This window comes from Canis lupus, chromosome 31 (genome assembly GCF_011100685.1).
Source record: "Canis lupus familiaris isolate Mischka breed German Shepherd chromosome 31, alternate assembly UU_Cfam_GSD_1.0, whole genome shotgun sequence".
Lineage (NCBI taxonomy): Eukaryota > Metazoa > Chordata > Mammalia > Carnivora > Canidae > Canis > Canis lupus.
In genome coordinates, this window is record NC_049252.1 from 17,355,375 (window position 1) to 17,379,464 (window position 24,090).

At 39.6% G+C, this 24,090-nt stretch overlaps 1 protein-coding gene and 1 pseudogene across 2 annotated transcripts in view; one reads left to right on the top strand and one right to left on the bottom strand.

Annotated features, from left to right (window-relative positions):
* The window catches only part of LOC119877787, a 77,509-nt pseudogene extending 58,829 nt beyond the window's left edge, over nt 1-18,680 (bottom strand).
* A 248-nt stretch (nt 18,681-18,928) lies between these two features.
* NCAM2 (neural cell adhesion molecule 2) overlaps nt 18,929-24,090 on the top strand; it is a 515,517-nt gene continuing 510,355 nt past the window's right edge. For both annotated transcript variants that reach the window (XM_038581267.1, XM_038581268.1), the window contains exon 1: nt 18,929-19,179. In XM_038581267.1, the coding sequence (XP_038437195.1) occupies nt 19,125-19,179 (55 nt within the window). In that variant the 5' untranslated portion in view covers nt 18,929-19,124. The remainder of the gene's footprint in view (nt 19,180-24,090) is intronic.

Below are 24,090 nucleotides of genomic sequence, written 5' to 3' on the forward strand. Positions count from 1 at the left end.
TTAGAAATTCTTTTTATTGTTCAGCTCACAGGCTCTTCCAGTCTTTTGCCTGGTGTGCCTGTTTCAAAGAGACCTTGTATCACTACATTATGATTATGGTAAAATGTTGCAATTTCTATTTTGTCATTGCCCAAGGCTCAAATAAAAAGTGAATTGCCTGAGTGCTAGGTTTTTTTTTTTGTTTTTTTGTTTTTTTTTTACATGCATTCGATTTAGGGGAAAAATAAAGTTTGGGTGGTGAGTGCCCTTTGCCAAAGTGGTAAAGGGGCTCAGAAAAGGGTTTCTTCACCTATAAAATAAAGCCAAAAGATAGCCTATGAATACTGCAAGCCAACATGTTCTCACAACAGGGCAGGGAGATAGACCTTTTGTCCCAACTGCACTGAAATTCAAACCTTAGAGGAGTGGGACTTTACCATTCATATCTCCTTCTCTCCCTCTAGATTCCAAGTGGTTTAGAAATTGTTCATGCCTTTGCATTTTAATGGAAACATTTCAAGTAATTATATTTATATTGATAATATAAAGTAATTAAAATATATTTAATTATATTAAATGGCAGTGTTAAGGAGTGTAGATATATAGTGCAGTTTATTTTTTATAAACCTCAATAAGTTAAGCTATTTGTTGCTTCCCTCCCCTGAATTCTTAGGTGTATTGGGCTGTGCCTGAATATTAAATTTACTCTTTATAAATAGGGCGATGGATGATGTCACATTAGTTCCTGAGATAGGTAGGTAACGTGGGCTCCCTCTGGTGTCCGCCTAGTTCCTTCTGAGTTACCTACAAAGGACAGAAGACAAGATCAAAGATTTAAAATATCAACTTCTATCATAAACACGAGGATAAAAAGAGCAAGAATAACGTACATTTTATAAAGACTTACATAAGAAGTGAGCATGACTTTTAATTAATTTGCAACAAGGAAACAGGTATTCCTAGGATAGACACTTATTATGCCCAGACTGCTGTTTACTGAAAATGAAAACATAAGATCAATGTAATTTAGGAATGGTCTTTAGAGATTTTGCCATCTAAGTCTCTAAACTGTAGAAACAAGTTGTTCAATGCTAAAAGAGTCAGTGCTTAAATTTATATTTAATAATTGAGCTCATTAACATCACCTATATTAAAACAAAACTATTTGTACAAAAACCACCGATATTTGTGTCCAGAAAAGCCTTTATTTAAGAACAGAGACAATTTCAGGAAACGTTAGAAAAAATTCACGGTTTTACAAACTTATAAAAGGCTGTTACGTGGTTTAAGAAAGGTAACAATAAGAGGTGGCAGGTTATAATTATATGGAAGACATTCCATGTCCTGATATTTTACCCTGCTTATTTCATTAAATTCTGGTGTGAATGAGTACATTTAAATCTACTTGACTTTGATTTACCAGTCACACAGTGCTAGGAATCTCTGCTCCATATGTATGTATATAATTATAAATATATATTATATATTTATGTGATCATGTTATATATTAATATAAATTATGCAATTTTATATAGATTAATGTCAGTATTTGTATAAATTACACATTAAAAAATATATATATAGCCACTGATATTTTCTCATATGTGATGATAAATTAGATTATGGGATCCAACTGCAACATGTTTGTGTGGAATGGGGGGCTTCCCACACAACACTAAGCAATTCTCAGAAATCAGCAGGAGGTCCAAGAATTCAAGTCAGTTCTATCTCCTGAAGATAATAACTGAGGGTTCAGTTCTATAAGACTACCTGCCCTTCCTCCACAACTGCAGATGCCAATCACAAGCCCAGGTTGTCACCTGTGCTTCTGACCTACCAACCATAGATTGAAGGTTCCCACAACCTTCTTCTTGGGCTCAGTTAACTTGCTAGAGAGGCTCACAGAACTCATAGAAACATATGACTTACCAGTTTACTGGTTCATTAAAAAGGATATCATTTAGGAACAGCCAGGTAAAAGAATGCATAGGGCAAGGAGCTTCTATGCTCCCTGCAGGGCACCACTCTCTCTACAGTTCACATGTTCACCATCCTGGAACCTCTCTGAACCCTGTCCTCTTAGGTATTTATGGTGGCTTCATTACATTGGCAGGGCTGATTATATCATTACCAATTGGTAATTGATTCAACTTTCAGGTTTTCAACCCCTCCCTGGATTTTGGACTTAGAGCTCCAACCCTCCAAACACATGGCTGATTCTTCTGACAACCAGCCCCCATTCTAAGCAGATCCTAAAAGTCATTGCATAAATATAACCAGAGACTTGATCAGTCTCAACAGTTAGGAAATTTCAAAGGTTTCGGGAACTCAGTGCCTGAAACAAACAAGAACAAAGACCTAATATGTGTTTCTTCTTATAATAATCATATCTTATATATCATAATATATAAAAATACTCTCTTATATAATAAAAATATCTATAATAATATATAATAAAATAATATTATTATATATAAAAATAATATAATTATCATCTCTGTAGTGCTATTTCAAAAGTAAATAAAGTTGAAAAAATATGCAGGGAACAAAATACACCTTTATAAATGTAAATATAATTCTAGAGTTAAATATACCACTCTTGTAAGAATCAGGCCATCATTAGTTTACAAAATAATTCAGCTCCAAAGTCAAAAGTACACACAGGAAAATAACGACTGGATGACGACTGTCAAGTGTTTAGTAAGCTATGCTGTGGTATTGCTGCCTCGGCAACCATTTTATATGACTGACAGCCTGCTGAGACCCTAAACTGAGGCTAGTCCCCTCAGGCAAGTTCCCAACACCACCCCCCTACAGCCCTTGTGATCAAGTCTCCTCTGCTTCCCAGTGACTTCTCTTTATTGCGCCTTAGATAAACCCTCCGTGTAACTAACCAAAACTCTGACCTTTTGGTTTGAATCAACCAATCAAAGGCATGTGCTCCATTTATAAGTACACACCTTATACTAATACTTTATAATTATAAAGTATAATGTACTCGATTGCCATATTAGGTATGGAGAAAGTCTTCCTGGAAGAAGAGACAAACATGTGCAAAAATTGTTTGCTATGATAGAAATAATCCATGAGTCCTCTGATCAAGGCTAGGGAAGGTTTGATATTAAAAAACAAATAAGCAAACAAAAAAATCCCAACAACAGAAAAGCCCAAGATCTGCACTTTTGTCAAGCCTTATCAGATATGCCACGCCAAGAGAAATCCACAGCTGTTTTGTAAAACAATGACATTGTTTTCTTTTTAAGATTTTATTTATTTATTTCACACACACACACACACACACACACACACACACAGCACACAAGTAGGGAGAGCAGTAGGCAGAGGGAGAGGAAGAAGCAGGCTCTCCTTTGAGCAGGGAGCCTAATGCAGGGCTTGATCCCAGGACCCTGATATCATGGCCTGAACTGAAGGCAAGACACTTAACCAACTGAGCCACCCAGGCATCCCAACAATGACATTTTTATAGTTTATTGTTGCCTTTAAGCAGCCCTATAAGAAACACACACACACACACACACACACATGCACACACACAGGAAAAATGTCTTCTCTTCTTTTAAGAATCTAGTGTATTATTTATGAAAAAAAAAATGCAAGTTTTCCTCTGTGAGATGTGCTTGCTTCTTGGGTGAACTAGTGAGAAAATCCTCTCCAGATCACTCCAGTGTGAAGAATGGAGCTGAGTGTCTGCTTTAGTCCCTGCTTTTCATACGGCTTCAGCCTTCACCTCTCAGGGACAGCAGCATATATGAACAGAGAATTCTTTCTAGCATCTGGCGGAAGTCTGAGCTGCTCCATTGACAGGGAGATTATAGTAAGAGATATGAAAAAAAGGGTTTTGGAAAGAGAGAGAGCTTAGTGGATGATCAATCTTTTTTAAAAGCCTAGCTCTAAAGCTTGATCCTTCTATGGTAAAAGGAACTACTCTGTTAGAAGGAGCTGCAAACTCTAATCTCTATTCCCCACACTTTCTTTTGCTCATTTGAAATCCATGTGACACACAGTAAACAACTTTATGTTGGACTCGATTTCTGCAAGTGTTTAGACTAGAGAAGTTGTATAGGGCATTAGATTCTCAGGAAGGTAAGAGAAGGGAAGGAAATTTATTCATCTTTCACGGACCACAGATAAGATAAATTCTTTCTGCTTTCACCCTAGGTTACCCTGTGGAATCACCAGAGGCCATGACAGCAGAGGAAGGACAAGAGGAAAAAATATCACCCTAGCAATGCTTCTCCCGTGCCCAGGTACAAGAGACAGAAATACAGATATAGAAATAGGTTTCCCTGACTATTAGCAAAAACCTCACCATTTAGGTGGAAAGCTAAGGGCCTTATCATGCTTCATCTAGATATTGACATAAATTGGCGCTTATTGTTTGCTTCTCTGAAAAAAAACATAAAATATGAATCTCATATATACCTTATTTATTTATTTATTTATTTATTTATTTATTTATTTATTTGTAAAGATTTTATTTATTCATGAGACACACACACACAAACACAGAGGCAGAGACACAGGCAGAGGGAGAAGCAGGCTCCATGCAGGGAGCCTGATGTGGGACTCGATCCCAGGTCTTCAGGATCACACCCTGGGCTGAAGGCGGCGCTAAACCACTGAGCCACCCAGGCTGCCCATATATACCATATTTAGTTGTATCATTTTGATAGCATTGTCTGTCATAATATTGCCTTGTAATTCTAATTTAAACTTTTGTGTTTTGTAAGTTTGTTCAGCCAAAAACATTGCTTTTTGTCAGACCTAAACACATCTCAAGGTGGAAGTAAGAATCTTCATATAAGCTCTGTTGTAGTATTCTCTCCAAGTTTAAGAAAAGAAGAAAAAGCGCAAAAGAAAGTAAAATAATATGTGTTAGGTTTAATAAATCTTCAGGTAATGATCAAGTGATGGCATGTCCATATTAAGGAGGATATGTATAACTCCCACATGCGGATTTAGTATAGAGGCAAAAATAGTGGCATCACTAATTATTCTAATTATTTTTATTTCAAAGGGGCATGAGAAAAGGTCCAGCAAGTGAGATAAGGCAAATGAATGGTGAACCAGAATGCATTTTTATTTCTAAGTAGATAACCCGTCTTTTCCAAAAGTCATAGTTATGTATGATCCCAAACTATAAAATCACATTCAATTGTTTGTTCCAAAGTGTTACCTATAATTCAGCAATCAGCACAGGTTGTAGAGGACTTTCATCATACGTAGCAAATAACATACAGGGAATAGCTTTCAGGGTGTATGATTACCAAGATTTTTAACCAATATTACTTCATTTGTTATCATAATTTTGTTGAAATTGAAAAAGACCCAGTGGCTACCTTAATATAGGGTAGATCATAGTACTCTGCCCTGAGTCCATTACCCAAAGATAGAAGTGTTGAAATGCAGTTGTTAATGTATCCAATGCTACTATTATTCTGTTATTTCGTATATCAGAGTAATGGGTCTGGAGAACCAAACCAATTATGAGCCTTGGATGGGCAATCAACACCCCACTGGGAAGAACACAGGATAGAAATCGCTTCAAGTAAGTGTTCAAAATAGCAGAGGAGAAAAGACAGGTATGGGGAAGTCACAACAAAAGACTGGGTTTTCCCACAAATACTTGAATGGTATCCAGTGATCAATATCATACCATTACATTACTTTCCCCACTGAACAGTGGTGTAGCAGTATTCGTTTGATTTATTTTCTCTCTAACTAAATATAAATATGGACAGGGATGAAGTTTAATTTTTAAGAGCAATATATAAAATACCAGGTCACCATTCAATACATGAAGGACTCTGGGCACACCACTTCCTAGCTCTGGGGTTCAATTTCAAGCTTCCAGTCTTGGGTCAGTTCTGCTGAAGGTCCTGCAGCTATAGAATCCTGTAGTCCTAGGGCCTGCTCTTTAGATACTCTCAATGGCCACATACCTTACGAGGACAGCACATGGCACACGCATTGCCTCAAGGACTGCATCTGCTTTGTGAGTCTCACGCCAGCCTTTTCAGGGAAAAGACCAAAAAAGAATATGGCATGTGAAGCCTGCTCTTTCTCTCTCCCACTTGCACTTCATTCACTTCAGAGTTCACTGCTTTGTTCTTGTCTATTATAGACAGAAAGTGCACTCAGGAGACACATGGTATTTTCCTGTAGGACAGAATGACCCCAAGTATAGCATATTCTTTGCTAAGCTAGATTTTTTCCCTACAATTCCTAGAGATAAGAAGGAATTGCCCTGCATAAAGACCTACATTGCTAATATTAAATTGATTTCTGTAGATTATTATTCAACACTTAGTGGAAATCCAACTGTGCGCCAGGTGCTGTCGGAACACAAAGTTAGTCACATTCTCCACCCAGTGGGCATAATTACAATCCAAATTAGACAGGTAAATCAAACCAACACAAACACTGACAGCTTTCCCAAACACAGTGGTCATTTCTGAGAGGGAAGGGGGCCTCAAGGTGAGGCTATGGAGCACCACAGCTGCCGTCACTTCATCAGGCCGAATTTAGCTTGAACACAACCACTTTTTAAAGGTGTTAGAACTAAAGTAGAACCAATAATAGATCCAATCTATGGCCGTATTCAAGATTTTTTTTTTAACCAAGTGAAAAAATACAAGTGATAGAGTGGTACACTGTGGCATAATTTATGTTAGTGCCTCTTTAATTGTGTTTGCAGTATTCACAAGGAAGCATTCTGTTTGGATAATTACTCATCTTCGTGAAGATCGGTAATTTGGTTCATGAACACTTCAGAAAATTACTCAAAATGTTGCAAGAAGAGGATTTCCTACAAACACTCAGACCTACAAAGTATAAATAAGTGCTTCTTTCATCCTCTTTCTACCAGAATACTTTAAGACATTTCTTCTAAGCATTTTGTGCTTTTAAAGTTGTTCATAAGAGTGTCTTTTTCGGCAAAATAACTGAACCAGTTATTTCTTTCTTTTATGTGGACAATTGATAATGCCACACACTAAAAAAATTATAAATGTTATGACTTAGGGGAAATTAAATATATGCTAAAGATACTTCTAAGTGATAAATATATCCAACATGCATAGTAAATAAAATTACTAAATGTCATATCTCTACATATATACAAATGTGCTGTCATTAATACTTATTTAACAGTACATTGGGTATTTTTCATTTGTAAGTTATTTTATTCTTTCTAATGCTGACAACTAATAAAATAATAGGTTTTCAAATTATAACTTTTATATAACTTCATGTTAATATATATTTAATGTGTATGCCATAATTAATGTGTCGAAACTTGATAATTGCTATTAAAGATCAACAGACTAATATTATTAACCTTTTTAATGTTAACTTCTCCATCTTGAATTTTTGATAATTTAATTAGATCATTCTCATTTTGGTCATTTGGTCATCTTAAGTAATTGAAATTATAGTGCATGTGGAGAATTTTGAAAATTGTCTACTTTTTTCCTTTTACATCATCTTTGCTTTTTTTTTTAATTTTTTTCATCTTTGCTTTTGAAGAGCCTTTAGTAGATGGCTTATCAGCACGTTATACTTAAAGAAGAGGTTTTAAACTGATTGAAATACAGATATTTGCTGTCAGGTATGCCTGAGTCCAAACCATAACTCTAGCACTTCATGTCTCTGACCTTACCCAGTAGCTAGAGCTTTCTGTCTTCTAGCATCTCATATATAAAATGGGAATAGTAATCCATATCATAATGTTTCTATGAGGAATAAATTGCATGATGTGTATGTACCAATGCCTTAACTCAGTACATAGGACATATTACCTATTCAAAATTTACTAAAATGCTGGGGCGCCTGGGTTGCTCAGTGGTTGAGCATCTGCCTTCATCCAGGGTGTCATACCAGAGTTCCAGGATCGAGTCCCGCATGAGGCTTCCCGCAGGGAGCCTGCTTCTCCCTCTGACTTTGTCTCTGCCTCTCTATGTATGTCTCTCATGAACAAATAAATAAAATATTTTAAAAAATCCTCAAACCAAAATTTACCAAAATGCTAATGGATGTAGTTGGAGGAGCTCATGGAGAGGACATGACCTCTGGTGGACACTTGAGCTGGCCTGGGCCATCTGAGGCTCCTCATCCTCATCCTCTCCTCTGTCCTTGGAATGTATATTCTATCCATCATTACCACAGTCGGACCCACTTTCAAGGATGTAGGCTTGAGAGAGCAATGTGTTCTTGAGAATATCTAGATGATATATATGATGGAACTATGTTAAAGCTACTGTATTTAACTTTTAAAACTCTGGCAGAGTGAGTACAGCGAGCTGCTCATCTTGTAGTCATTCAAGACAAACCTCATATGTCCATCACCTTGTTTATTAAATCTCTCACCTGCCAATCTGTAGTGGCCTGCTTCTTTCTTTGTTCTCTCACTGCCCTGCATGAAGGGGAGAGGGTTGGTTTCAGACCTCACCTGGGAAGCTCCCAAGGTTGCAAACCAACACATTGCCAGAATTAGTATATTCTCTAGCTGCAGATAGGATGCATACTTTATATTATATTAGAAAACATAATTAATGGGTATTTTCCTCTTATAGTTACTTCCCTCTACCCGATGCCACTTTTCTCATTACATTATAACCATTGCACTATTTAAATTATAGGCAAGTCAAATTTTTATTTTCCATAGACGTTTAGTAAGCACTTACAATCAAAAAAGCAATTCTTTTTTTAAAAGATTGTATTTATTTATTTATTTATTTATTTATTTATTTATTTATTTACTTGAGAGACAGAGAGAGAGAGAGAGAGAGAGAAAGAGAGAGAGAGAGAGAGAGAGAGAGAGAGAGAATGTGCGGGGGAGGGCCAGCAGGAGAGGGAGAGAGAGAATCTGAAGTTGACTCCCCACTGAGTGCCAAGCCCAATGTGGGGGCTCCATCTCATGATCCCATGACCCTGAGATCATGACCTGAGCCTAAACCAACAGTCAGACACTCAACCGACAGAGCCACCCAGGCATTCCTCCAAAAGCAATTCTGTATGCTACAGACAGCACAGAAAAAGGGGTTTACTTTTGAAAACTAATAGTACAATGCTTTCTGAACTACCTAACTGCATTAAATATACCCTACTTTAACTTGTGCGCTCTCTCTTTGCATTATGCTTAAGGAGGTGATTATAGCCAATTACCTATTATTTATTGAGCATCGATTTTGTTGATCAGACCCATTTAGAAAAAAATAAATAAACTAGTTATTTGGGAATTTTAGCCAATAATTTGTCAGCCTGTGATGATTTGGCTCAGTTTTGTACTTTTAAATCAGTTTTTGGCATTGGTAGCTATAGTCACTTTGGTAATTAGAGATGAAAGCTGAATTAAGAAGAAGGAATCTATTAATATATAATAATGGCATCAGAGTCACCAATAAATAAAACTGCTCCTCTGAAATCATTAGAGTGGAATCTAACTTTTAAAAAATATCTTAACAGCAATACTCTCACACTTCATTTAGGAAATAAATTATAGAATTATATTATGTAGTGATTAGGAAATTGATCTTGCATTTTTCCATTTTTAAGCATTCTGTAGCAGAAAAATTATTACTCTGATTCAAGTTATAGTTTTGCTCCAGAAGCTCAATGAAATTGGGCAGGTCATTTAATCTTTCTTAGTGTCAATTTTTTTCATTTGTAAATTTAGAGAGCCAGACTCATATGTTCCACCTAAACTTTCTCATCCCTTTGACTGACTATGGAATACAAATGATGATGGTGTATAGAACAAAATGTTTAGTTTACTACCATGTATTTGTCTGTAAGTAAAAGGAAATCCAGGCATACGTGGCTTATAAACAATTACGACTAGTAAGTCTTCTGATTTCAAAGAAGAAAAATGTCTTGTAAATCTACCAAATTATATATTCAAGTAAATGAAGTTAAGACAAAACATTGAATTAAACACCACTTTGGCCTTTCCAATACTGAGTGAACCTGATTTTACTATACTATACTTAGGTGTTACTGTGATACTTTCTTGAGACACCACCTGTAATTTGAAGAAGATCTACTTAAAGGTCAAATTTTCTGAACATTGATTTTCTTTCTTGTATGAACAATGACTTTTGAAGTTACATTTTATGACCACTCTTTAATATTGCCATTTGCTAATTTCAAGGTGCATTAGGTATAATTATTTTTTTAATAAAGGCGGCAGTAAAAAGTGTATTCAAGTATCAGGCTTCATGGAAGTTACCATATTCCTGCTTCCTCCCTACAGCATTTTCCACTCTGCAACCCTTATTAGCACTAGCTTCTCAATATCTCAAGATTCTTAAACATGACTCCTCTATTTCAGGGGTGAGTTAAAGAACAGATTCTCCAGTGTTTTTAAGACACCGTTGCTTCAACTCTGATGCATTCAATAACTCCACAATTCATTTCAGAATGACCCCAGACCTTCAGTACAGGTTCTGTAGCTTAAGTAGGAGCACTGCTATGTTTGCCTTTCTGGGAGCTGGTCTTGATAGCTATTCATTTGTGTTATGGAAACAGTTATGAGGGCAGAGGAGGGACTGAGCCCTAAACTGGTGAGTGAATACAGGCAAGGGACAGTTTCCATGCGAGGAGGCGTGAGCTCATTGTGAAATATCAGAAGACCTGATTTGAAGTGGTAGGAAGGGATGGAGTCATATCAAAGCTGAGGAAGACAGTATAAAACTGGCCTGCAAGGCTGATATGCTAAAAGGAGATGGGTAACTATAAAGCCAGAGTAGGGAAACTAAGAAAGACACTGGGGTTGTAGGCAATTCTGGAGCAATTATATGAATGGATCAGAAGCCTCTAGGCACATCCCTATTTCCTCAAGAGCTTAGTAGTCGAAGTAAAATAAACTGATAAAATTATCTTAGCTCTCTGGACATATAACAGTTTGTTAAATGGGGTCTGAATCATAATGTTTTGAAAGTAGCCATGTCAGCAGGCTGTTGGCAATTTCTGCATTTTTGAGCATGGGTCAGACATGTTTTCATTCATAAAGGGATTCCATTGATAACTCATTTCAGTAGGGAGAGAGAGGGCACATATGCATCTGTTTCTCTGGGATATCTCTGACTTAATGAAGTTGTCTCTGTGTAGCTGTTTCCACCTTGAATGTCGAAGACATTTTAAAAAATAAATTGAGTGCATAATTAGCAAACTGGATGTTTCCGGACATATAATATTTGTCTTTTTGCTTTTTAAAAATATTTATTTATTTATTTATTTTAGAGAGAGAGAGAGAGTGGGAGAGAGGAGGAGAGGAAGAGGGAGAGGGAGTTTCAAGCAGACTCAGCACTGAGTGTGGAGTCCAATGTGGGACTCCATCCCACAACCCCGAGATCATGACCTAAGCCAAAACCAAAGGACATCTAACCGAAGGCACCACTCAGGCACCTCTGTCTTTTTGTTTTAATGAAGATGGAGTGTGCTGGCTTCATAACAATAGTTGACTCTTTAAAGTTGCTTTCCCTAACTCTGTCCCCAAATCATGCCATTCCAAAACTTAGTTTATAAGATTGAAAGTGTCAAGTCAGTAGGACTTGCCAGACTGGGCTCTTTTAAGTTGCTATGCTCATAGACTTATGTTTAAATGAAGACATTTTATGTAAAGAATTTGGAGCCCCCTTGGGGTTGCTCTACTGAATGCATTTTTTTCTTTGAGGTCTAGCATATAACATTATTTAAAATGAGGGGAAAAAGAAACTTCAGGAAATTGATTTTCCATTATAATTATTGCCTTTTTTGGGAAAAATGACAAAGTAATGACAAAAAGTCACACTATATCTAGGGTCAAATTTGGTTTTGGAGGATGAGGATTGCACCATTAAAAACACTTCTGAGAAGAAAATGGGGCTGGCTTTGGTTTTAGAGAAGCAAACAAACAGCTCTTTTTCTCAGGACACAGGCAGTTGTTTCTAGACCCATCCTGAGAAAGATTTTTTTAATTTTATTTTAGAGAGAGAGAGAGAGAGAGAGCAAAGTGAGAAAGAGTGTATGAGCAGTGGTGAGGGGCAGAGAGTAGATGCAGACTCCTCACTGAGGAGGGAGCCCAATATGGGGCTTGATCCCAGGACCCTGAAATCATAACCTGAGCAGAAGGCAGATGTTTAATCAAATGAGCCACTCAGTGCCCTAAGAAAGATAGTTTAGAGCAGGACTTCTCACCCTAATATTTTGGATAATTATTCATTGTGGAGGGCAGCTCTGTGCATTGTAGGATGCTAAAGGATGCCAATAACATCTTCCTCCCAATCACGACGATCATAAGGGCTCAAGACATTAACAAATGTTTCCTAGGAAACTGAATAGTCCTCAGCCATGAAGGATTAGGTTAGAGAAATTCTTCTTGGGAGGGTAATTGGTGCCTAAAAAACCTCCCAGCACCGAGAAAGAGAATCCGTTAAGGGGATTCACTATGGAGAGATGAAGTGGCCCATGGTCTCAAGAATGGGTATCTATTTCTTTAAGACTTAGCTTTTTTCGGAACAGTTTAAGTTAACAAAATTGAGAGGAAGGTAAAGTGATTTACCATTTATTCCCTGCCCCTATACGTGCAGAACCTCCCTTGTTATAAAAATCAAACATTAGAATGGTACATGTTTTACCAAGGATGACAGTATACTGCACTTCATAATCACCCAAAGTTCATAGTTTGCCTGAGGGTTCACTCTTGGTGTTATACATTCTATGGGTTTGGACAAATGTATAATAACATATAATCATCATTATACTATCATGCAGAGTATTTTAATTACCTTAAATGTTGTTTGTGCTCCATTTTTTCATCTCTCCCTTAACCGCACTGATCTTTTTTTGTCATCTCCATAATTTTGCCTTTTCTAGAATGCCATATCATTGAAATCATACTGTATGTAGTCCTCTTAGACTGGCTTCTTTCACTTAATACTACACATTTAAATTTCCTCCATGACTTTTCATGGCTTGATAGCTCATTTCTCTTCAGTGCTGAATGATATTCCACTGTCTGGACATACTACAATTTTATTTATCTGTTCACCTACTGAAGGACACCTTGGTTGCTTCTAGTTTTGGCAGTTATGAATAAGGCTGCTCTATAAACATGTGTACAGGTCTTTGTGTGAACATAAATCTTCAACTATTCTGGATAAATACCAAAGAACACAATCGCTGGATTATACGGTGAGAGACTATGTTTAGCTTTCTAAGAAGCTGCCAAACTGTCTTCCAAAGTGGCTGATGTACTGTGGTATCTATTATTCAAGGTTGGGTTTTCTTTTTGTGTTTTATTGTGTCTCTATTACTCTCAAGCTTTCAATATGCTTTACTGAACATCTCTGCTTGAGCTCCGAGCAATTAAGGCAGGTGGCTGTTTTTTAGGCTTCAAGTGAAGTGATACAGAAAGGAGAGTACAGCCTTGGCTAACCATTTATAAGATGGCAAAAAGTAACCTCCGGGGAGGGAACAGCACAAGGTGGTGTTGGGATTACACACAATCACCAGGTTTTATGTGTGAAAGATGCCTCATTTCTCAGGCATCCACAGATGCAATACAAATCTAGTATCTACAACTGGTCATATCTTTAAACCAAGTTATACAACTTCTAGTGGTCTACAGAAATAACCTCCACTATGTTCAACGCTCTATGGAGAAAGATATTCACATTGCAGTGTTTCTCATAAGAATAAAATTACAGAAAAACACTAAATGTCTTAGGGTAGGAAAATTGTTAAATGGATTAGACTATAGTTCATGTAATCAAACGAAATTATTAAATTTATATTTGTCGAAGTTAATGGCAGTATAAAATACTGATTTCCAATATGAAACAAGGTGAAATAGGCCAAGTAGTATTATCTCAAGCCATGCTAAGAAAAACATATATATGTATGAAATTTTGAAGAAAATGGACCAAAGTGTTCAAAGGTAGTATCTGTCAGGTTGATAGGGTATAGACATTTTTAATTTCTTAGTTATTAGAATGCAGGTGTTTGGGGAGAGTAAATATTAATCTACAATAAAACATGGACAGATATATTGTTTCATTTCTCTATTTTATTTATATATTGTCAGGTCATTTTCTTCCATAAGTGTTGAGTTCCTCATTTTATGGAAGGTTATCAAACCCAGTATTAAGTACATATTCATTTAAATATGAGGACTAATGATTAAAAATGGTTGTAAGGAAAATGTATCATAATTTTTTAATGAGTGAGGATCATCTCATGTAAATGTAAAATGCAAGTATTTTTCACCTAACAATACACATTAAAATAAAAGTAAAAGAATGTGTATATTCAAATAATGTGCATTGGTTAATTATTAGGACATTATTAATGGTTTGTGGACATATAAGAGGGAATCCTATTGCTACCAGTAGCTTTCTGATTACTAGGAGAATTGCATATCTAACTTGAAAATTAACAGAAACATAATTTTATTAAGGAGAGAACCAAATAATCCTACGCAATAAGAGATTTTCAAATGTAACTACCTATTGTCCTGCCAAAATGCATTTGGTTGGTGTTGTTTCCTCTTAAACCTATACCTGCATGGAATCACTTGCCAGATATGAAGGATTTGCTTTTATCTAGGATGTAAAAACTGCCCCCCCATGATAGGATTTGTGCAGACATCACCTTGTTTAATATTACCTATGGACAAAAAAATGTGATTTCTGAGTGCTGTGATTAATATTTGGGCAATCAGCACTTTCCATTATGATCCTTGTCATATCAAATAGGCTCATTGCTAGCCATTGCTTGATTCCTTTTTCCCGTCTCACTTTGTCCTAACTATATTCTTAAAGTTGTGTCAATCACTGTTTTGTCAATGGGTAATAGGTTTGTTACATTATCTGCTCTGCCCATCATTATAGGTGCCAGGGATGTCTTGGTAAAGAAAAATATAATACCCCTTAGAGTTAAGAAAATATTATTCTGGCAAGTGGCAAATTATAGGCAGTTAATGCATAATTTCAGAGTGAAGTGAGCAGTTATTTGCCCAGAGGGAACATGAAGTAGCCATGAAGGAAAATGACCCCATGTATCTTGAAAGAAATTAAAAAGTAAGAGTCTGTGACAATTAGGGTGCCTCAAGTATCATAAATCTCTCCCTTCTGTTTCTTAATTTCAAGTAGAATGAATAAGAAAGTAAAGCATTTACAAAGGAAGGTGTTAAATCTAAATTCTACTGCTATAGTAGCTACTGTCAGATGCTCACAAGTAGCCTGATAAAACATCTAAAGTGCTGTTGTATCAAAAAAATTGAAATTATTTTCAAAGGGATGACCGTTAGAAAAAGTGGCATTAATGGAGAAGGAAAAGCAGTAGCAGGATAATCTATTTATAGAGGTATCAGGCTATCTGCCTATATATACAGTGGTTTTTTTTTTTCCTTTGTAATAAAAAAAAGTCAAAACAGGCAATTTTCTAGACAAGTAAATGAATAGGTATAATGGTTTATGACATTTCAAAAATATAAATGAACACACAGAATGTCCCATTTCCTAATAGTAAGATCCTAACACACATAGATTTTGTTAACAGAGACTAAACAAAAATAACATCAGAAATACACAAACAGAAATGATGTTTAAATCCTGCCCACTACACACCATTCATGCCTGGGATCTATGTGTGGATTATATGCCTGCATGCCTTTTGCAAGAACAGATTGCAGTTGGAAGAGTTAGAACCTCTCTGAGAAGATAATTTCCACACATAATGCACCTTATCGTTTTCTATCTTTGTGCTACTCCTTCATGTTCATTTTATTGATTTTTTAAAAACAAATTTATCTGCTTTCATTTAACCATGCATCCCGTCCTGTTGATATTTCCTACTACTCAGCTCTTCATAGCTTCTGAGTTCTGTTCAACTTTCTCTTACTTTTATAAATGAAATAATTAAAGCCCCAGCTCAATCTCTGAAACACTTCCCCAAATGGATGGAGACTATGATAATTTGTCTTAAATGTAATCATGGGACACATAAAGGAGGGAGGATGCATTTCTATACTTTTTATATCCTGCCCAGGACACATGGCTTAGTCATGTTCAGAGATTTGGCACATTTGGTAAGAGTACTCAGTGTCTGCACATGGGAAGCATGCATTTGGAGAGGGGAGGAGGACAGCGGGCAAAGACAATTTTTCTACAAGTTGTCCTCACACTGGCAATCTGTTGTGGAGCAGGAGTGACCAAGGCAAATGTCAGGTTGTGTATCACTTTGTCACTGCAACAGGGAATGAATGTGCTTCTGATGGAGCCCTGGAGAGACACTCCTACCTCTGGCTAAGAAGCAGTTTGAGCAAGTGTGGGAAGGCTTTCTTTGAGTATGTGTCACCCCGCTATTGAGACCCCACAGCAACATAAATTCAAGATAACTATGCATAAAACGCCTGAGAGCCTATGTTATAATCTTCCCATGGGTTCACAACTCAGACTTGTGTCTCAGGGATGGAGAGATAGCCAGCCTGGATCTTCTCGACCATGTATGTCTGGACCTTTATTTGAAGAGGGTTGTACATACTATTATGATTTTTTTTAGCATAACATAGTCCTACACCCCTTTTCCGACTCCAAACAATCTGTATATTTTACACCATACTTTTTTCAAATTAGACTTCTCTCTGTTCTCCATGCAAGCGGTGTGCTTTCACATTTCCAGGCTCTGCTTAAGCTTCTCTCTGACCTTCCCTGTCTCTACCGATCAAATTTATCCTCTTTCTTCAAAGCTTCCTGAAGCCTTTCTCAATCCTCTATTCAGAAATCATCCTCTCTGTTTATGTCCCAATAACAGTTTGTTTTCTATTAAGATATTTTCACAACCTGATTTATATGATCGGATCTTGTGTTTATTCTTGATCTAGTCAATAACACTATTAGCAAATTGAGAGTAGGATCAATACCTATATCACCTTTGTATTTTCCTGAATATCAGCGCTTTATTTGTTCATTGTTTCCATACACATTGGTGCATACACACACACACACACACACACACACACATTCCCCTTCTCTCTCTTTCTGCTTCTCACAGATAGTTTGTACGCATCTTATAAAATAAGCTTCTACTCAGAAATTTCATTTGTGTTTGATGGATCATTTTTACCTTCTCCCCTTCCTTTACCATATTCTAAGAAGATTTAATAGCTAAATCACCTCAAAGGACACCAGGCAAATTCTCCCCTGGCAAAGTTCAACCCTCCGTAAAAGTAAATTGACTTCCAATAATAAAGAACGGGATCTAATTGTCAAAACTATCAGATGTGAGTATGTGTGTGTGTGTGTGTGTGTGTGTGTATCTGTATGTCATAGGTACTTGACTATTCCTGGTGTCACACTGAAACATTTCAGGTTTTGTGGTGAAGGGGCTATTTGGCACAGGTAGCACGCTTTCAAATGTCTTCTGTGACCCTGTGTGTGTGTGTGTGTGTGTGTGTGTAGTATTTCTTGATTCCCTAGAGAAATCAAGAACTGGTGAAAATAAAGGAGTCATTTTCACACCTACAAATGTGCTGTTTCCACCCTTTCCCGCAAAGAGCTGACTGTGACCTTACTTAAGTACAGTTGGTGCCTCCCAGAATGAGGAGAGGACGTAAGGTGGGAGCTTTGACAAAAGAATCTCCTAAATATACTGTCCTAAATACAGTATTGTCAAAACCAAGCGAAAGAAGAGGCTCCCAAACGGAGAGGCGCTAAGAGGGCCGTTGGTCAGCGTCCAGCCCTGGGTACCGGACGGCTGCCTTGGCCTCCCCTCCTCTCGCAAACCCACCCCAGATGCCAAGCAGGTGGATCTCCCGTGCAAGGAGCCGGTTCCGCCTGCGGAGCACAGGCGCAGCCGACGCCTGCCCTTGCCTGTAAGCGCGTTTCTCCCTTTGCCCCGTGGGCCCCCCGAAGCAGGGACACCTGCATTTCAGCACCGAACCCCTGTGTGTGCGGGGCGGGGCGGGGCGGGGCGGGGCGGGGGTCTGGGCGCTGGATTCCGACTTCTACAATGTTGCCGTCCCCTCCTACTTCCCACTTGAGTGTCCTCGCTCCTAGGGAAGCGGCCAGTGGTCTGGCTGGGCGTGAAGCCCCCCGGGAACCAGGACGAACGAGTAGATGGAAGGACGCACCGTCCGCGGCAGCCGCGCCGAGCCCCCGCCAGCCCCCGCCGCAGGCCCGCCCGCGCCCCGACGAGCCAGGCCCGGTCCGCAGCCCAGGAGAGCTGGTTCTGGGCGCCGCCGCGGCTCCCCCGGCCCGGCCCGGCCCACGCGCGCACACGCAGGTGTGTACGGGAGGCGGCGGGCAGGGGCGCGTCCCCGCGCACTCCTCGCGCGTCCCCAGGTCCCCGCGGTCGGTCGCCTCCGCCCGGCCTCTCTCGCCGAAGTACCTGCTCTTAACGCGGCGGGTCCGCGTGGACGGGAGGCAGCGTCCACATCCCTCCGCCTCCCCTCTCCAGCCGGAGGAGACGGGCAGTGTGGACACTAGAGCACAGCTGCCTCCCGTCCGCCGCGGCACCGGGGAAGGCGTGGGGAGGGGCAGCCGGCCCATGGGTCGGCGGGGGGCGAGGCCCGGGCGGGACGGGCTCCCCTCGGGGGGGCGAGGGCCGCGGAACAGCCCGCCCGCCCCCCGGCGCCCCGCTCCGGCTAAGTGCGGACGCGCGTAGAGCGCGGGCCCGGCGGCCGCCCGCAGCCCCGGCATCGGCTCCCGCGGACTAGCCGGCGGCGTGCAGGGCTCCGGGCCGCCTCCGTCCTCGGAGGCCCCGGGGGCCGAACCCGCGGCTGCGAGCTCGACTGCGGACGAATCCCGGGGCCGCGCGGCGCGGAGGGATACGCCTCGGCCGCGCCCCCCTCCCCGCGCCCGCGCCCGCGCCCGCGCCCGCGCCCCGCGCCCCCGCCTCCCTCCCGCCCGGCTCTGCTGCCGCCGCGGCGGCCGCTGCTGCTGCCGCCGCCGCCGCCGCCTGGATATAGTGCGGAGAGGCGCGGAGCTCGCAGTCACTTGGCGAGGAGGAGCGCGCGGGCTGCGGGCGGCTGGGGCACCCGGGAGCGGCGGCGGCTCCAGCAGGCGGCCGAGGCGGCCGAAGGTTCTCTCTCCGGGGCTGGACTCAGTAACTTTGGAACTGTCCTCCGGGGTCACGTCCTGAACATGAGCCTCCTCCTCTCCTTCCACCTGCTCGGGTTGCTTGTCAGTAGCGGGCAAGGTAGGAGCGCGGTGCTTTATCGCATTTACTTTCCCTCCCCCTTCCACCCAACCCAGAGAGGCAGAGGCAGAGGCAGGCACCGAAGAATTAAAGGAAGGAACTTAAAGTTCTAGTTGCGGTGCTTGCCATTTCTGTGTTCCCTGTTTATTTTAGCTGCCGCTGAGAAGGCTATCGGTGCTGCGGAGACCCCTAAATAAGAGAAAATACGGGATTTGGAGATTGGCATCAGTGAGCAGGAGATCTAGGCAAACTGCTTCTTCTTTTTTTTTTTTTTTTTTTTTTTTTTCTGGGCTCTTGGCTTTCTCCGATTTTCATTATCAAAAATTGGATGAGTACGTTGGTGTGTATTCACAGTTAAAGATCTGAGGTTGCGGAAGGAAAGGGAACGACGATGTTTTACAGAAGGAGCAAAAACTATCAGCATCAAACTCGTTGGTGAAATGTCTCTGCTGTGCAAGAAATTCAATTCTTAAGAGACTCTTTTTTTTTTCCCCCCTTTCCCGAGACCCCAATTCCTGACTAGGAAGTGAACGATGATGGTTTATTTCTATTGAAACTAAGAGAGGGGCCCTGGATGTTGTGTGTAAGACGGCAAATGGATAAAACTAGGCATGTGTTGCAGTCATTCATTTTCAGCTCCCCCCCCCACCACCCTTGTTAATACATCAAGGTTGGAAATTTTTATAGCGTCAGATTGTAATTACACCTGTGAGGGATGCTTTAGCTTGTGGAGAACTGGGTGAGATTTTTATCTCTCGAGGGGTAAAAAAAAAAAAAAAAAAATGAATAGCTTACTAGAATAACCTGGGAGAATTTGTGGAAGCTACCTCTGTTTATCTGTATAGAGATAGATCTGAATTTATCTTGCTTTGTTTGGGTAGTTCGCGTTCACGTAAAATATATTTGTAATAAATGGAAGCATTTTCAACTGTCCAGACAAGTTTGGACATTTAATTGGGAACACAACATGCTATAAAGCATGCATTGGTGGAAGTCTCTAACGAAAAAGAAAATAGCAGTAATTTTGTGGTGTGTAATAATTGCGTAGAGTGTTATATTATTAGTATGGCATGAAAATTGTCTTTTGAGAAAACATAAATTACAAGACAAGTTAAAATATCTCCACTGTCTTCAATACTAAGCGTTTTCTCTCCTCCTCTGTGTTGCTCGTGTGGTCCAGCAGGGGGTAGTAGAACTCCATTTTAAACCCAGAAATGGTGGTTTCTGTTCTTCCACACTCCCTGGGTCCTTCTATCATTCTTCAGCAGGGCTTGACATTTTGGATATGAAGCCTTCCTTTCTCTGCCCTCACCTCCCTAAAGCTATACGGTGTTAGTTGCTGATGAAACACGATTGGATGCAGATTTTTATGTTCAGAAATCAGAATGCAAACACCGAATGTTGCCATAGTTTATAAAGTGTCTTGGAAAAGATGCTGCCCATTTTCCCTTAATAACATAGAGTATGCAAAATTTCAGTCACAGCGAAATTGCAGATGTGTCCATCCAAAGCTGATATCAGCCCAGTTAATTTAATCACTATTATAGCAAAGATCAACATAGACTTTATGCCCTACAGACATGCTGCTTTCATTTTGGCAGAGCTGCTGATTATGTTTAACTGTTCATTTATAACACGGACAGGTATTAGTGAATCCTAAGAAGCAGCCCCTGAAAATTGCAGTTAAAATAGCACTGCAATTAACCGAGTGTGGCTAGTGAGGAGTAAGACGGGAGCATAATAGAAAGCAAGTTTATGCAGACTTATGATTGCATTGTGACTGGTTTGGGGAAGAAATATGTCTCAGTGGTGGAGTCTGTGAATTTACAGCTATAGACACTAAGTGTGTTGGGATTTGGGGGACAAAAGAGAAATCTGGGAATGTTTAAGGATTATACGCAGACACGATTTAATTTGGCTCTGTATGTGTGACATATCTGAAATTGTGATTCCCCTAATACATAATTCAGAATGCAGAGTGATTGTAAAGAGGGGCTCTAAAACTAAAGCATGCCTGAAAGGGAGCCTATATTCACTGTAATGAAACAGAGAAGGAGGAGAGCATCGTTCTAAAGATCTCTCTATCTAGTGCGATTTAAAAATGCATGGCACTCATAGAGGCGTAGATGCATGTCAGAGAGACCTAGCTTTTGTGAAACTGAACATGTAGTACTTCTGTGCCATGTGTCCTAATGAAGTCAGAGATGCGTGGAAACAGCAATCCTGATCCTGGAGTCCAATTCTTCTATGCTAGTGTTTTGTTCTTCAATTAAGGATGCAGAAGCAAGTATCAGACACACCACTGGAGCAGTTTTTGAAAAAAAAAAAAAAAAAAGGGATCTAGTGTAACTCATAATTTTGTTTATTCTTTTATAAATGGGGCCACGGAAAAGCCTCCAGTTAGTGATCCCTGAGCTTGCCTTAGAAATACTAAAATCTCAGCTTGCTGATTTATGTTTCCAACAATATACTTGCAGGGGATTTTATGAAGCATGATTGAAGCTATTGCTTTGGAAAGTGGTGTGCAGTTAGACTGGGGAAAGGCAACGATGATGTATTCCCTTTTAAGTAGTCAAAACGTTTTGAACTGCAGCAGTTGAACAGCAGAAAATGACAGAAGTGAAAAACTGAGCAACTTAAGTGGATGCCAATACCATAATTAGCTAACAAGGTCTAATAGTTCTAACTTTCAACACAACATTATTGTTCTGCTGTAGTGAGAGCCTTTATTATAGCAGAAATGCTCCCCTCAAAAGCCTCTCATTTCCACTGCAAGATTAATATCCAGTGAAGTAAGGTTGGGATTTACCTGTCAAGTCTGAATTTAATTGTCAATGGAAGGGAGATTCTATAACTCTTAACTTTTGCAATTATTTTTCTTTTGTATTCAAAACTTGGTCACAGTCTCTTGTCATCGTAAATCTCAATCAGTAACCCGAGTCTGTGATTCTCAGTGCATTTGCTGTTCGGATCTGTGTAAATTCCAATTCCCAAACTGTAATATGTATGGGCTGCTTTCCTGAAGCTTTTTCACTGCCTTAAATTATTGTCTTCTCCTTTTAAAAATTACTCAAGTATGATTAATAAATATCTATTCCTGGATGCTTACATATATGAAACAGAAGGATTTTTGTATGAAACTGTAAGAACAGAGCTATTCATCTCTTTTGCAGTCCAGTTCAGCCATACAGTCAGAGCACTTACCTAAGCCAAAATCATGGGGAGAGGGAGGTGACTTGCCCAGTTAATTAGCTGAACTTACAGGCATCTGCTTACATTTTCTCTTTCTGGTGAAGTGCTAGTAGGACATCCTTCATTAGAGAAGTGTACCTGCTAAAAATAAGGCTTGGGTGGGTGTGTGTGGCTGTGTGGGTGACTACTAGGTTCACTTCTACAGGAAGTGTGGAGTGTGTGTGGGTGTGTGTGGGTGACTACGAGTTTCACTTCTACAGGAAGGTCTCCACAAACCTGTCTTCAGGGTAGGCTGTTACGCAGACAGCCTCTCTCACATCCTTTCTAATCTACTCTGCTCTAATTCTTTGATGTCAGCCTCTTGTGCAACGTTTCTATTGAAGCAACTCCATATGCATTTGCACTTAGAGAAGATAGGCGGTGTGAATTAATATTGTTATTGTCAATGAACAACCCAGAGGGTTTTCTTTCCTGCTTTATGTCAAAGGAATTAAGCAGACCACTTGGCCACTTTAGTTTCTAAAGCCGAATCGGAGCCCGGGAGAAGAGCAAGAAGGGAAGGTGGTAGGTCCCAGGGGGTCCAGTGAGCCTTTCCAGTGACACAGGGGGCTAATGTTCTTCCAGAGGTAATGTCCTATTAGAGAAGCAATTAATGGAAGAAAATGACCTCTTTCACTACAAGAATAAAGTCAAACTTCATAAAATTTAGTGAATAAAATGGCTTTCTTTCAAACATACAGCTAGTTTGTAATGGGACTGAGAAATGAGCTATAGAAATTGAGGCTGGTAACCAAGCCTAACAGTCTCATTTGTTTTTGTCTATTTCCTTGTGAGGGAGCAATGCGAATGGAAACAAGGCTGCCAATCAGAAGGCCCTGGAACTAGTCCTGCTGCTCTCTCTGGCTTTTGACATTTGGGAAACGATTTTAATTTATCTGTTTTCAGGGTCATCTCTCATAGTAGTGAACTTTTGAAAACATGAAGAAAGTGCTTGATAAGTGGTAGAGCAAGTTTGAATTGCTTGTTGTTGTTGTTGTTGTTGTTGTTTCTGTTTTGGTCCAGAATAAAATGAGTCCTCCGGGTGTTGGTGTATGTGAAATTAATTTAATAATTTAAATATACTTATAAAGGGGATACCGTCCGTTGTATTTCAAGTTTTACTAACCTAGATTGTACGTTCTTTGTGCCCTTCATACTATCCCAATTATATTGAAGTTAGACCTATTTAAAAGATTATAAATTAGTTTTAATTTTCCAAATTATATGATAGGAGAACACTTTGAGATGCACCCAGTGCTTTTAGGCTTTTATTAAATGTAATATTCCTGAGCTTCATAGAGCTAAGATATCTTTAATTGTTCAGCAAATAAAAGTGCTTCTATGTGGCACTATTTAAAATATTTTAATGACTTTTAACTATTTACAGTTTTACAGTTGTAATAGTGCTGATTCCAAATGGCTATCAACGTACTTCCTGGTGTCACATATTCACCTCTGCCAGTAGTGAATGGTTCATCAGCCATTACAAGGCATTTTAGAAAGCTATGATGTAATGAAACAAACATGTCTGAATTTAAATAGTTCAGAAGTCTAGTAAGGAATTTTATGAGTATTTACAAACACAACAATCAATAGATGACAGTTTTAAGGGTGTCAAATCAGTTGGTCAAAATTTTCTTGGCTTCATTTTGTTATTAAAACTAGCAGGGAAGCGGAGAG